A 14,559-nucleotide genomic window follows, 5' to 3' on the forward strand; every position below is an offset into this window, starting at 1 on the left:
TTATTGAAATCCCATGGGGGGCTTCTCAGGAAACATTGTTTTATTCACATCTACTGAGATGTATTTCAATGTGGTTTCTTAACAGGCCTTATTGTTGGAGAAAGGTTGACTTCATCTTTTGTGCTGACCTCTCTCAGTGAAGCAGCTTGTTAGATTTGTGAAGATAAACCCCCTTCAACGCTGAACCGTCTAGATCACATTCCATGGGTTATCATGAAGCACTGTAAAGAGTTTATAACATTTACTTAGCCGACTTGAAGGGCAGTAGATAACCGTAAAGTCCCGATGATAAAAAATATACAGAGAAAAAGGCGGTCTACTGCGGAGCGCCGCCGTGGAGGAGGAGGAGGAGGAGGAGGGGGAGGAGGAGAGGAGGCTGTTCCGTCAGACATCGCGGCGTTGACCGCAACGCTGAGGGAAAACACTAGGCGCACGTGTTCAGTCGAGAGTCGGGACGGTCACCTAACGTGGCTAAAATTCGGATGAACTATCTAGGGATTATTGCGCTTTTTTATGGACTAAGGCCTACCCTAAATGTATAACGATTATCGAACGAGCGTGCGGAAACGATAACAGAGGGTGAGACTTTTCTGAAGTGTAACTTTAAAAAAAGGTCTGCCTTGGGTTGGGATCCCTATCATCGAAGCGGTCCTTCGGGATACAAAGTGATGGTGAGTTCATGGTTATGATGTTCATGTTTCATGTTTAAAAAGGCTGTGTGTACTTTGCTCGCGTGCAATGCAAACACGCACACGCGCGCGCGCCCAGATTTGTTTTCTGTGATTGTGATGACTGTAGGTCTATCGATGAGTGACTTGGTTTTCTATATTGTCAGTTACATTGTGCCCTTTAATGACTAACAACTGACCTCGCTGAGACCGTCAGGGTTCTTTATAATAGTTATCGTATATAAGTCAATGCCCATTATTGTATCATAAAGTTCAGTGATCAACTAAAATAAAAACACCAGGCTTACTATTGAGCAAATTGCAATCAAATCATATTTGATGTAATATATATTGACTTGTAAGCAAACATACCTAGTTACGTTTGTTGGTAGCCCAAATAGTCATATCTAAATAAATATATTGTAGGTTAAAAATTTCATAGTTACATCAAACAAATAATAGTTTCTAATAAATACTAAATACTAATACTAATAAAGAAATACTTTAACTAATATGTATTACACGTGGAGTGAACATCATAGGTATCAATAGGGCATCTTTGAATGCATGCAACGTGGAGGAGTTAATATGTATTACACGTGGAATGAACATCATAGGTATCAATAGGACAGCTTTGGATGCATGCAACGTGGAGGAGTGTGGTTAACAGAGGTTTTAAGGCACCCTGCTCGTAGATATACAGTCAACACAATAACTGATGATATTTAATTGCTTCCTGCTTCTATGAACTTATCTTGCTCCTTAATGGATAAAGGGCCTGCCTGCTCCTATCAGCCTTGAGCAGGACACACCTGGCATCCACACACAGGCAGCATTATTTACCATGCATCTTCAGTGAAACAGTGAATGCAGTCTACATGTTTCCTACGGGAAAGCGTCAAAAGGTTAAGTTTTGGCTTCTAGGAAACCAGCCAGGGGGTTACCATGTTGATAGCACAAAGGATGCAGGCTTCAGAATCCAGTCTGCAGGCCACAAAGACATCAAATGTCAAATGATATGACACCTTTCATTGGGGGACAGGAAAGGAGCGGGCTCTAGAGAGAGATAACACAACATTTTCTTCTTTGTTAATGAATTTAACTAATAATAAAGTAACTAATGGAGACAATTTGTGTGATGATATTATTAAGATTCAATGTTTGAGGTAAATTATCTTCAACGTTAATGTCAAACATAATTGGCCTTCAGCGTTTTGTCTCGTTGTAACTACAAACCTAAAACGGAGAAACGGAGGCAGAATCTACTGTTAGTGAGCTAATTTACAAAATGACGTGTTAAAATTGCACAGTATTTATTTTGCGAATCATGAATATTGGTTGGAACTGGACATTTGTTCACCACACTGCTTGACGCCTATCTTGACTATTCTTCAGATGTTAAGTGACCATTTCAGTGTATGAAGCAATGCGTAGGGAAACGAAAATATATACTGGAGGATAGATGAATCATCAGCATATGTTCAGGCTGCCCACTGCTGTGATTTGGAAAGCCATAGAGTGTGTTTTCTACGAGTGTGACAAAACCTCCAACCACCATGTCCCAACAGACTGGCTGTGCGCAGGACATTAGACAGGAATGGGGCCTTGTAGGCTCCGACTCTGAGGGGATGTGACCCACTGTGCCTGGCAGTGCTCGGGAACCCAGCAATCTGCTGCTCGCTTGGACATTACTGCTCTGGTCGCATGAGATTTGCCCTAAAAAATGACACATTTCATTTATGGTTTGCAAATATCCCTGAGAAGGCCGAATCCCTGTTCAAATTCAAATACCATCCCAAATTGTATGTACTTGTTTAAGTGGCCAGCCTGTTCCCCAAATGTTATTTTAAAACATTGATTTAGAAGGTATATGATGGGAAAGGTCGAAGCGGCAACAATGTTTTGGCTGGCTGTAACCAATAACAAATTCTCGATCCAGCAGGATTGATTTTATTACGGCTTTAATTTTGTTTGATGAATACAGACTTTCTAGTCCAATAAATCATAAGCACAATGTAAAGACTTTGGGAGAATAGCCTGAGAAAAAGGCTCCTGGCACAATTCAACTAATCAGGGGATCTCTTTAAGGATTGTTTCAGAGAATCCTGTTTGCCGATCAATTGCATCCACGCACACAGCGTCATCACAGCTCAATCACAGGTCTGCCAATGCAACCCTGGTCAATGGAGGAGAAGCATTGGTCTGTAGGGAGTTGTGTCGTTTCATAATCTTGCCCTCTTCTGCTCATTTATTTTGATATTCATAGAGCCATGTGCTCTACAACTTAGGCAAAAAGGTAACACCTATCAGGGCGGAAGTCGCGGCGCCAGCTAGTTTTGTTCACACAGTGGGGTGATGGAACAGCTGCAATGCCAGTAGCTGGTGGAACAACAGGTGTGAGGTGTTCCCAACTGGTCAGACGTGCCATACACACATTCACTGTTGATGGAAATGTGTTTAGATAACTGTTGTATGTGCATATCATTAGCAATGAGACTGTATGCCTGTTTTATTTATTTATTTTTATCTGACATCTCTGATAAAGGTTTTATGGAATTATGTTTTTTCTATTTATTATTGAGTCCCTTTAGTTAACTTAATTAACTAATAGATGCATATTTCTAAAAAAATATATATTTCAGTTGCAAGCTAATATTTTTTAATTAAAAACAATGGAGGCTGTGTTTGTTTAGGTATTAATTTTAATACGGTAACTTGATAGAGACGTTTTGACCAAAGGTAATGCAGCAAATTAACTAGCAGGAAGTGGAAAATCATCATTAAATTATTTAAATTAATTATTATATTCCATTACATTACACATGGCCATGGTTTGTTTCCATCCATTAATCTATGCCACTATTTAGTTGACTGCCTGCCCCTACCAAATCTATGTTAATATCAGGATCCTTGTAGAAGATGCAGGTCGGTTGACCATAATGTGAAGTGTCTACTCCTCCTATGCCCTCACTTTAAAATAAAAGGCAAGCTGTATTCTCTAACGGATGTTAATTTCCTTCCAGGCGATCTTCAGCTTTGCAGTTTATGTTTGAAGGCTCTGAAATTGCTCTCTTTGCAGCAGTTCATATTAAGGAGATCATACACTGACGGAGTAACAGAACAAGATCATGTTCGGTGGTGTCTCAATAGGCCCCTTTGTTCCATTCTTGGAAAGGAGAATCTTCTTCTGGATAAAAAAACCCTCCAGTTTATACTTTTTATCTTATGATTGTATTTATGTTTTTGGGCGACCTCAGTGGCTAGTGCTCTGGTCTCATAACTAAAGTATTCCTGGAGGGAGATAATGCTCCTGTGGTAGACATGGTGTCCTATTCAGGGTGTCTCCCTGCTTTTGGCAGATGCCCTTTGTCTACCGGCTGACAGCCACATCTTTCCTAATTCCATTTTTTCCTCAAGCCACCGAGAATAAAATAACCTGAAAACTGTTAATCAAATATAGTTATTCATGCTATTCATGCTCAGTGTTAGCTATTTTACCGTTGTTTTCACTGTTGATGGGTTGATTGCTAAATCCCAGTTTGGGGGAATATGTAATACAAAATGATATTCAAATTATATTTATCACATAGCTGAGTCAACTTCTGTGTCTAAATCAGGGGCAGTTGCTTTTAGCAGATTTTAAAGTTGACACTTTAAAACCTGCCAGTGGATGAGACAAAATAAAGGCCCGCCCTTTAAGGCTTCCCCCCTTGCCTCAGGTGAAATCCAACACCTGTGATATCATGAATGTAGACACTAGGTTCTTGCATGCTTATCCCTCCACATAATGTGGTGGGGCTTTTCACTGCTGGCTGCTCCAGGGACAGATCACATTTGGCCTTGCCAGTCCCTCTCCCTGGCTAAGGACCCATTGCATGGTTGACCAAATGGCTAGAAAGTGGCTATGGCTCAGTTTGATCATTCAAACCAGTGAGACCTGCTTCACTGCTCTTTGTTGTCTACTTGACCTGTGGATAACCTGGTCAAAACCTCCTTAATCTCTGGGCCCCAGGATATTATATGGAGCTCCATGACATTTATTGGCGGAACTTCAAGAAGACAAGTTCACCAGTTCTTTATTATCATAGATTCCTTAGTTATGAAATAATTATAAAATCAATAAGTACTTACTCTTTGAAGTTCTGTTATACTAAAGCAAAATGTTGCAAACAAATTTCAAACACCCCAGTTGCTTTATATTGATTGGCAACCAGTGACGGATGAGCTAAGGACTTGACTTGGCAGTACTTTTGTGAGTCAATCTTGGTTGAAGGAAGTGTACTCTACCTCCGTGATGGTTTGGACTACATCTCTTGTACAACCATTTCAGCGGGAGTGATGAGAGGAAGCACAGGCCACCAATACGGTGAAGTATATTTTCGGTGCTTGTTTTACCGAGTCACGTGCTGCTTTTGACCTCACGATGTTGATGCTTTACACGTGTAGGATGCCTTTGCTACCAACTTCTCCTTTGTCACGTCTCCCCATACTTCCTCCATCTGCTGGCGCCATATGCTGGAGTCCGAGAAAGGGCTTTGCTCAAGGCAGGCCAGGTTAATTGCCTTCGACATTCCTTACACTAGTGGTGCTAGTCCTGTCTTTGTGTAGCCTGTGGTCTGTATTTAGGCTGTTTGTGGTTTGATTCTCTAGGGAGGAAGTATTGAAGACTAGAAAGTTTGCACTCAACCTGCTGTTAATATGTACTGGAATGGGAAATTTCAATTGATGAGTACATATGAGTAAGATATCGACCAAAGGAATCAATCTCAGAGAAACACGTTCATATATTTTCCTCTTCTTGTTCCTTTACCAAACCTTCATATGATGCCATATGAAGTCTTCAACATCATATGGAAGGTCTACCTCTCATCACTTTATGTCATCAGTTAGCTGTTACGCTACTAGCCAACTTGGCAGTTGATTAAACACCATAGAGTGGCTACTCCATTGTCATCACTTGATAAACTTTCTTCTAACTTCTAAAATGTGAATATACACTATAACTTTGTATTTTAGTTCTTACTTTTGTTATTTAGCTTTCAAACCAAAATACAAATCACAAGATTTACTGAATAAATAAAAGAGTTGTTCATGAATCTCTGACTAGAGACCATGCAAATTGTAATTAATATATATAATGGCCAACTAATCATCGGAATGATGAATCAATGAATGATATGTATGTACTATGAATTACTAAATAGTGTTATTATTAATTAATAAGTGACTATAAAGATATATCAGCCCACAAATGGGCTGAAATTGCAAATGGAGTTTATCCTGACCTGAACCCAAATGCAATCTTCCCTCCCAAGTCTCACACATTGAACACACTCCTCCGTCAAATTGTCAAACCTCTGTTGTACTTTTGTAAAGTTGTTTCTATGTAACTTTTATCATATGAAAACACTTGTTTTATTCATTTTTATTTGCATAAGACACACTTTTTTATGCACTTTCCATTCCCTGCCTATTCCCTCTTTCCCCAATCTAATGCATAAGCTACCGCCACAAATGAAAAAGAAAATATTGGAAATAGTTTAATTCCAACGGCATGGAGCACCTATTTGTAGTTGACAGATTAGTATGATACAGAATATGGTCTTATGTTTTGGCCTCATCTCGCAAAATATATGTATTGGTCCAAACACATAAATTGTAAATGTATGTGTAAATTGTTGAAAAAAGCTTTACTGTTAAGTTTCATAACGGTAAAAATACGATATTTTGCCGTACCATACTTTTCCCTTTATAGACTTCCTAAATATTTAGTTGCTCTGACAATTGTTAGTTAATATTGTTTAGGCGCATACATTTTCTACTGCATACTGTAAATCAATTATATGTTTCAGTTGACGGGTGTGGATGTCAGGTTCATGTTAAAATGTGTGTGTGTGTGTGGGTGTGGTTGGTGTGTGGGTGTGGTTGGTGTGTGGGTGTGGTTTGTGTGTGTGTGTGGTGTATGTGTGTGGTGTATGTGTGTGTGTGTGTGTGTGTGTGTGTGTGTGTGTGTGTGTGTGTGTGTGTGTGTGTGTGTGTGTGTGTGTGTGTGTGTGTGTGTGTGTGTGTGCTGGAGATAATGTTATTGAACATTGATGCTAGAATAGAGAACACAGATAACAGAGCAGAATATATGAAATCAATTCTATGGGCCCTTCTCAGGGATGGGCAACTTTGGTGGGGGTCACAAAATGTAGACCTCATCATCCGGGGGCCGGAAAGTGTGTGCGCGTGCACCCCTTCCATGGTGTCCACGCCCCTGCAGTCTACTTATTTTTGATATAGCAACTCTAAAACTATTCTGATCATCTCTCACTACATGGATTGGTTAAATACAGGGCAACTTTACTTTAACCTTTAAAAAATGCATGAAACATTCAAACGTGGACAATGTTTTTTAAAGAGCTATCGGAATCAGTATCAGTAAAAAAGTGAATTTAGGGATAAATATCGATGCTTTTCTTAGTTGTCAGAGAATATCAAGCTTCTCCAATAGACTAATTGGTGAAAAATGAAATAATCATTTTTTATATTTAGATTTTGATGAAGTAGATTGCATTAATTGCATTGTAGTACCTCGGTTTTGTAGCTGGGTATGATATTCCTTAGCTAGGCTCAGATACTATTAAATAAATGTAATATGTATTGAGCCATACAATGCATGGGGCGATAGGGCCCCTGTGCCTCACCATGCTCCACAACAAGACTCTGTGTTCACATCCACCACAACTAACACTGCTCCTCTGGACCCCCAGGTGCCAATCTCAGACCCTATGAGCTCATAGCCAGTCTGCTGCAGTTTGGACCAGCAGGAAGCACACACTTGCAGGCTGGTCTAGGACGGATGTCGGCCCCTGGGCTCAGATGGATGTCGGCCCCTGGTCTCTGGGCCCCTGTCTGCGTGCTACTAGCCAGGCTGATGGTGCTGGCCCATGCAGGAAGTGAGTATTACAACACTTCTGCAACAATACAATAATACAAACACGCACCTTTTTACAGTTCATTCAGTATAAAATTGAACACATACTGTATGATAAAACAGTCATATATATGACATTACTTAATGTTTGTCACAAGTTGTTCATCGTGAAAGCGGGATTGGTAAAAAGTGCTTATAAATGGTTTCAGAAGCTACTTTTGAATTGAATAAGTGAGTCCAACTTAATTTTAGATTGAACTAATCTAAAATTAGTTCAATCTAAACACAACCTAGTTGTCGAAAGTGTGTGGAGATCAACAATAATCTTCGAAGTCCAAATGAGTGGTAAGGGCTTTGTTTATACAACTTTGTCCTTCTACGATTCTTAGGCCATTCACATTACACACGCAGTATATTGCTATATTATACATAATATATTGTGATATTGCTTTTAACATATCTTATAGTCCATAACATCACAGTTATTGTGAAATATCTAAGTGTAGTGAGAAACCATACATCATTATCTCTGTGTTGATATAAATCAATAACTTCACCAGCTCTGCAGGGTTTTGTTGATATGGGGACATGTTGAATGAATGTTGCCTTAAAGAAGTTTATATGACATGATATATGTATTGTAACAATACCCATAATGTGATTCTCACTCTTCAATGTAGTATGAAAACCGTAGATGTAACCCTGTCCAATTCTATATTTTTTTACTAATACCATTATCTTCAAACTCAATCTCCACAAATATGTATTCCAATATGTGGGAATAGGGAAATGATGATCCCTCACAGTGTTGTTTTGCTGTAGCTATGGTGTACCCTACTTTTTTGGTGGCCTATTTAATAACACACATATATTTCGGATATCACATCATTTTAAATGGGTTTAATGGTTGTAGTAGTTATTTCAAAATGATTCTGCATGATGTCGTTTTTGTTTTTTATAAAGCAGTTAAGGGAGGACGGCTTTATATGTTATTCAAAACAAATCCTTCACATGACAGCAATCTGTTGGAAATACTAAGAGAGAGAAAATAAAGATGCAAAATCCTTTTAAGAGGACAGTGTACAGGACTCTGTTTCAGACAGCTTGAGACGGTCCCTTGCGATTGCTGCACACTCCTCCCCTCTCATTGTATTGTGTTGAAAGTTCGGCAGCAGTGTTGTGATGTGTTGAAACATGAAGGAGCGTGAGCCCAATGAAGTGCTCGACCCTGCCACCATCCAACCTTCCACACTGCTCCTCTCACCACGGTATTGGAGCCAGCGAGTTGTTGTTTATTGCCGCATGATTCTGTAAGCCTTAGGCCGCTTACATTGGAATCAGGCTTTGCTCAACCTTTCCATAGAAACACGCAGAGGGAATCCTAAAGGTGGCTGACAACCTTTGTATCTGCTTGCCAAGATGTTTGCGGCAAGTGGGGGACCTGGTCGAAGTGTTGTGCCCTCTTTTCTCATTTATGTTTTGCTCCAGGCGAACTGCAATGGGAAATATAAAGTGTTTATATTAATATATTATGAAGAAATAGCATGTTGTGCCTTTAATTTGTTGCTAAGAGGTATGAAGGCATATGAAAGTCTCAGGCATCCTTCAAGTGGGAAGCAAGTATAAACATGCAGATAAACCAGCTCTCACTCTACCATGCTATTAAAACACTTTAAAACCTGCCATTGGATGACACAATTTATACAACATTTCAACATGTGAACCTTAACAATAAAACACATATAAACCATCAACAACAACAAAGTCGTGGCATAGATCACTATATTTAACGAAGTTATCAATGAGTCGTAATAAATGATAAAAATCAAACTGATTCCCCAATTATTATTTATCATTTGCCATTATATCATACCCATACACTATGGGTTTAACTCATCAATTTGCGGTGGACCTACGTTCAGACTTGAGAATTTACGTTCAATTCTCAAGTCTTTCCATGTGAATCCTCTGTAACTTGTTCTTGATCTGCATCTCTCTCTGCTGTCGTAGGCGCGCCCAGTTTCTTCAGAGCCCCTGATGACCAGATAGGAATATCTGGGGGCGTGGCGTCCTTCGTGTGCCAGGCGCTGGGGGACCCCAGACCCCGCATCACTTGGATGAAGAAAGGGAAGAAAGTTAGCTCTCAACGTTTTGAGGTAAAGTCGTTTTGAGGTTGTCTATTGGTCGGTCTGTTTCCTTTGTGAATGTGTGTGTGTGTATGTCTATGTTTCTGTTTGTGTGTGCGCCTGTCTGTCTGTCTGTCCATGTTTGTGTGTGTGTGTGTGTGTGTGTGTGTGTGTGTGTGTGTGTGTGTGTGTGTGTGTGTGTGTGTGTGTGTGTGTGTGTGAGTGTGTGTGTGTGTGTGTGTGTGTGTGTGTGTGTGTGTGTATGTGTCTATGAGTGTGTGTGTGTGTCTATGAGTGTGTGTACGTGTGTGTGTGTGTCTGCAGGAGTGGATATTGATCACCAGCCTAGAATCAGTCAGTGTCAGTCCTAATGTAAAGTGGATGTGTTAAGATACAGCGAAGGCAGTGGTCAGGGCTGCTGAACAGTGTTCAGTAACATGACTTGCTGCATGATTCCGAGCCAGCGGGAGGGCTCATTAGCTGACTGCTAGCGCTTCAGAAGTGGCACAAAGACGCATGCTGACGTCAATATGAGCCATAAGAATGGTTTTCCACCTGTCTGCTTGGCATGCTTCAAACATATGTGTGTGTGTGTGTGTGTGTGTGTGTGTGTGTGTGTGTGTGTGTGTGTGTGTGTGTGTGTGTCTGTGTGTGTGTGTGTGTGTGTGTGTGTGTGTGTGTGTGTGTGTGTGTGTGTGTGTGTGCACGTGTGTGTGTATGTGTGTCTGCATGCCCCTGTGTATGCGGGGGACATGCAGACCATTTCTGGTCAGGAAGCTATTTCACGGGCTTCCTCCTTCATTAGGGTAAGAATGTCTTTCCTTGTGTCCTCAATCCTCACACTAAAGAGACACTGCTGTGACCCCTTTGGTCCTTCACCCCCTGAAATACCCCTGACCCACTCAGGCTTATCACGCAGATATCCCTTCATTGTCTTGCGTGTAGATGGAGTCATATTGAGGCATTTTCGGTTTGGAAGTAGTGCTCGGTTTGATTCATGGTTGTTTGGATTTTTACATGAATCTGTTGACATTAGACATAATATAATATGGCAAAATATGCATGGACCTAGTTATGCTACAATCTTAAAAACAAACCAATACAGCTATTAGAATATTACAATCATTTAAATGAACAATGCATTCATCTTTATCAAAGCAATAGCTCATTTATAAAACACTGGCTGTGGTAATATACATAACGCTAAAAACTTGCACAATATTAAATTGATTGTTTACGGCAAAGTTACAGGTCTGTTTCTATGTTAACTTAAATTTTGATTTTCCCACAAATATTTGAAAGTTGGAAAGGGACGAGAAGATACAAAACTGAAGTTTCTTAAAAGATAAAGATTCAAATGGCAAAGGAGGGAAAGGTTGGTAAGAAGGACCATGGGTTATTATCGGACATTCTTACAGGCATTCACGCCTCCACCAACATGACCGCAGAATCCTAATGACCTTTTTCAAGCCAGCTTTAATTAAAGTTTATCAAAGAAATTCTTCAATCCTAAAAACATGGCCATAATAATATACATAACGCTACAAGACATGCACAGGTATTCAATTGATTGTTTACGGCGAATGAAATGACACACACACACACACACACACACACACACACACACACACACACACACACACACACACACACACACACACACACACACACACACACACACACACACACACACACGATAGATGGATATTACAGGTCCATTTTAATGTTAACTTTTGAAAGTTGGAAAGGGATGAGAAGATGCAAAACTGACCTTTCTTAAAAGAGAAGATTCTAATGTCAAAGGAAGGGAGGTACATTCTTACAGGCATTCACCCCTCCACCAACATGATAGCAGACTCCTGAAGACCTTTTCAACCTAGCTTGTGTTCATTTTAGTCCGATACAGGTACCAAGATTTCATCCTTTTTTCCTACTGTTGTAAAGCTTTGCAGGAGGTTAAATTTGGAGTATTAATAAGGGCCCTCACATCCTCAATATAAACAAACGTCCACCCTGAGAACGTTTACAACACTGCCAAGTTTTCAAAGACAGCTTCTGTCTTTGATTATTTTTTTGGCATTTTCAAGCTTTATTTGACCACTGCAACGTAAGCCGGAGCCAATATGGTACGCGCTCTATCCACTACGCCACTGGAGCGCCCATGAGAAAATGTTTATCCTATGAATGCTCTTTAAAATGATTTAGAATACTTTGAGAGAGTCAATGATACAGATTGATACACATTTGTCAAAGCCTCTTGACAACGCATAGTTACTACAAGCAGTATCTTTCTTATTTAAAGATAATTGTGTTTTCTCTCACTAGGTGATTGAGTTTGACAACGGCTCAGTGCTACGCATCCAGCCCCTGCGGACCCATCGGGACGAGGCCATGTACGAATGCACGGCCAGCAATAGTGTGGGAGAGATCAACACTAGTGCCAAGCTCACTGTTCTGGAAGGTATGACCCCACTCTGTCCCTGTTGTAGCTCTTGCCCTTGCGCCCGTCTTGTAACAACTCCCGGTCTGTCTTTGTAGACACATAAGGTAACTCATAGCTTTGAGTCTGAGATTGATTCAGGAAGGAAACAATGGGTCCCAAATGCAACGCAGTACATAGACTGAGGTACTAAGCCATTCTTTCCCAAACTAGCAGTGCTAATGGCTAAGTCTTGCAGGTGTGCTTCTGCAGAGGTGTCGATTCGGCAGGGGAGATTGGAGCTAATCATGTAGGTGCAGCCAAAAGAAAAATATAACACAGAAACAGGGTCTAAAACAGCAGGAATCAATGAAGACCCCAAAGCACACAGAGCACAAATTCTGCTTCATATTTGTAGCCTGAAAAATGAATTGTTTCACTTCATAATCATGTAAAAAACATTTGCTCCCTCTATTCTTATACGACTCCTGACTATTTGGGATGCAAATAGTAAAACTGTTTACACTCATTACTGCACTGAACTGCACTGTCTAGCACTGCACTTTTTAAATGGCTAACTTTTATGCTTCTTTTGCACTTCTGGTTGGATGTCAACTGCATTTCATTAGTTTTGTATCTATACTCTGCTAGTGACAATAAAGTTGAATCAAAATCAAAATCAAATAAAAAAAAAAGAAGTATTTTGTGTCTGACAAAACAAGCCCACATGCTTTTGACATGAAAAAATAAATAAATCGCAACTGAAGAAAGCTCTTACTAGATGATTGAAACCACCTCTATGCAACTCACTCACCTCCCTACTAGTCTGGTCACTAGATCCACGCACCCTCCTGTCTCACCTACAAGGATCAACCACCCACACTGCCACATACCTTCCTACTAGACCCCAGGCAGTAGGGCGTCCTCTTCTGGAATGCTCCTGGGGAATTACCAATCCACACTTCCATTCAACCAAGTGGTATGGTAAATGCTGTCTTTTATCTATCATATGGATTCATCTCAACCTTTCCGTAGCCACTAGCTAGCTCAAGGTTTTAGCACGCCCGGCCTTGGAGAAGGTGATGAGGTTTCTTCTTGACCAGGACTGCTGGGGCTGTCCAAGTAGTGCTTCTCTCCCCTAATTCATGAAGCCCTGCCTGTGAGTCAGGTCAACAACACACAGGGTAGATTCCAATGAATGCAACTGCAGGAAAAAAAGAAGAACCAAAAACAAAGGAACAAATGATTATTATTGAGAGCATTATTGGTAGCCTTTTCTTGTTATGAACCATGATTTTCAGACTGGAAATTTAGGGTATCAAGAGATTTTTTCAATCATCCATCATCCATCCCAAACTACTTCCCGGGGGATCCTATACAACAAGGGTGTCATTGTAGATGTTTGTTTTTCTAAAAACTTCTAATTTACACACCAGTCATGTTTCATGTGCAGAATATTCCCTTCCAGCCACACTTGGTTTGGGAAACTCCTTAGTGATAAATGATCTGGCATGTCAGGTTGAATAGGCAAACACACACACACACACACACACACACACACACACACACACACACACACACACACACACACACACACACACACACACACACACACACACACACACACACACACACACCCTTTGAAAAGAAGAACAATACACACCGTAAAAATGTCTTTGTTGAGGTCGTTGTTAAATTATGATACCTTTTCTAACTAACTTTTTTTTTTAACAAGCTCGATGACTGACAGTGGCATATGAAATCCTGTTTGTTTGATGTAAAGTAATATGAATATTGTCATCTTATCTTATCTCTCAGTTCCCTGTTTAAAATAATTATCACACAATAGCCTGGAACCTTTTAAAAGGCATTCCTAGTAGGAACTCTTCACACACACATGTATTACTTATAGCTATCCTTTTTCCTGAGAGGCCTCCATAAGTTACCAGCTAGTCTTCTCTTTGTGTGGGACATGCCTTTAATTTAGTACTCAGTGTTGTCAGGTGGGTTATTTGAGATGACAACGGGCTTATAAAGTTTCAAAGTTGGTTTGTCTATTCTAGCTTGTCAGATTCCATGACTTGCCAAGAACAACATTATTACCAAAGTGATTCTATCAGTAGTTTGTTACTGGAGTAGGTACATTGTATTAATTTATTCAAATAATAAAATAATAAACTCCAGCAAAATCAGCAAATTTCACTTCTTAATTTTGGGTCAGAATGACCACTACAATGGAAACAGTACAGTAAACAGAAAGTTATTGCTGTTTGAAATTACACACATGTGACATTCCCTACATAAAACTTCTATGTCTAACATTCTAATGTAAGCAAACTAATAATGGCTGATGATTGTTGTTAACATGAAGAACCTGCTCTTTTTCCACTTCCCTTTCAATTAGCCATAGAAAGGGAAATGAAAAAG

At 40.1% G+C, this 14,559-nt stretch overlaps 1 protein-coding gene across 8 annotated transcripts in view; it reads left to right on the forward strand.

Annotated features, from left to right (window-relative positions):
• The first annotated feature begins 376 nt into the window (after positions 1 to 376).
• Positions 377 to 14,559, forward strand: part of ptprfa (protein tyrosine phosphatase receptor type Fa) — a 52,963-nt gene continuing 38,780 nt past the window's right edge. For 5 of the 8 annotated variants that reach the window (XM_060066789.1, XM_060066792.1, XM_060066790.1 and 2 more), the window contains exons 1-4: positions 377 to 671; positions 7,424 to 7,609; positions 9,598 to 9,743; positions 12,039 to 12,174. In XM_060066789.1, coding sequence (XP_059922772.1) covers positions 7,513 to 7,609; positions 9,598 to 9,743; positions 12,039 to 12,174 — 379 coding nt within the window. In that variant the 5' untranslated portion in view covers positions 377 to 671; positions 7,424 to 7,512. The remainder of the gene's footprint in view (positions 672 to 7,423; positions 7,610 to 9,597; positions 9,744 to 12,038; positions 12,175 to 14,559) is intronic. The other 3 variants (XM_060066793.1, XM_060066794.1, XM_060066797.1) reach the window with 1 other exon arrangement.

This window comes from Gadus macrocephalus, chromosome 12 (genome assembly GCF_031168955.1).
Source record: "Gadus macrocephalus chromosome 12, ASM3116895v1".
Classification (NCBI taxonomy): domain Eukaryota; kingdom Metazoa; phylum Chordata; class Actinopteri; order Gadiformes; family Gadidae; genus Gadus; species Gadus macrocephalus.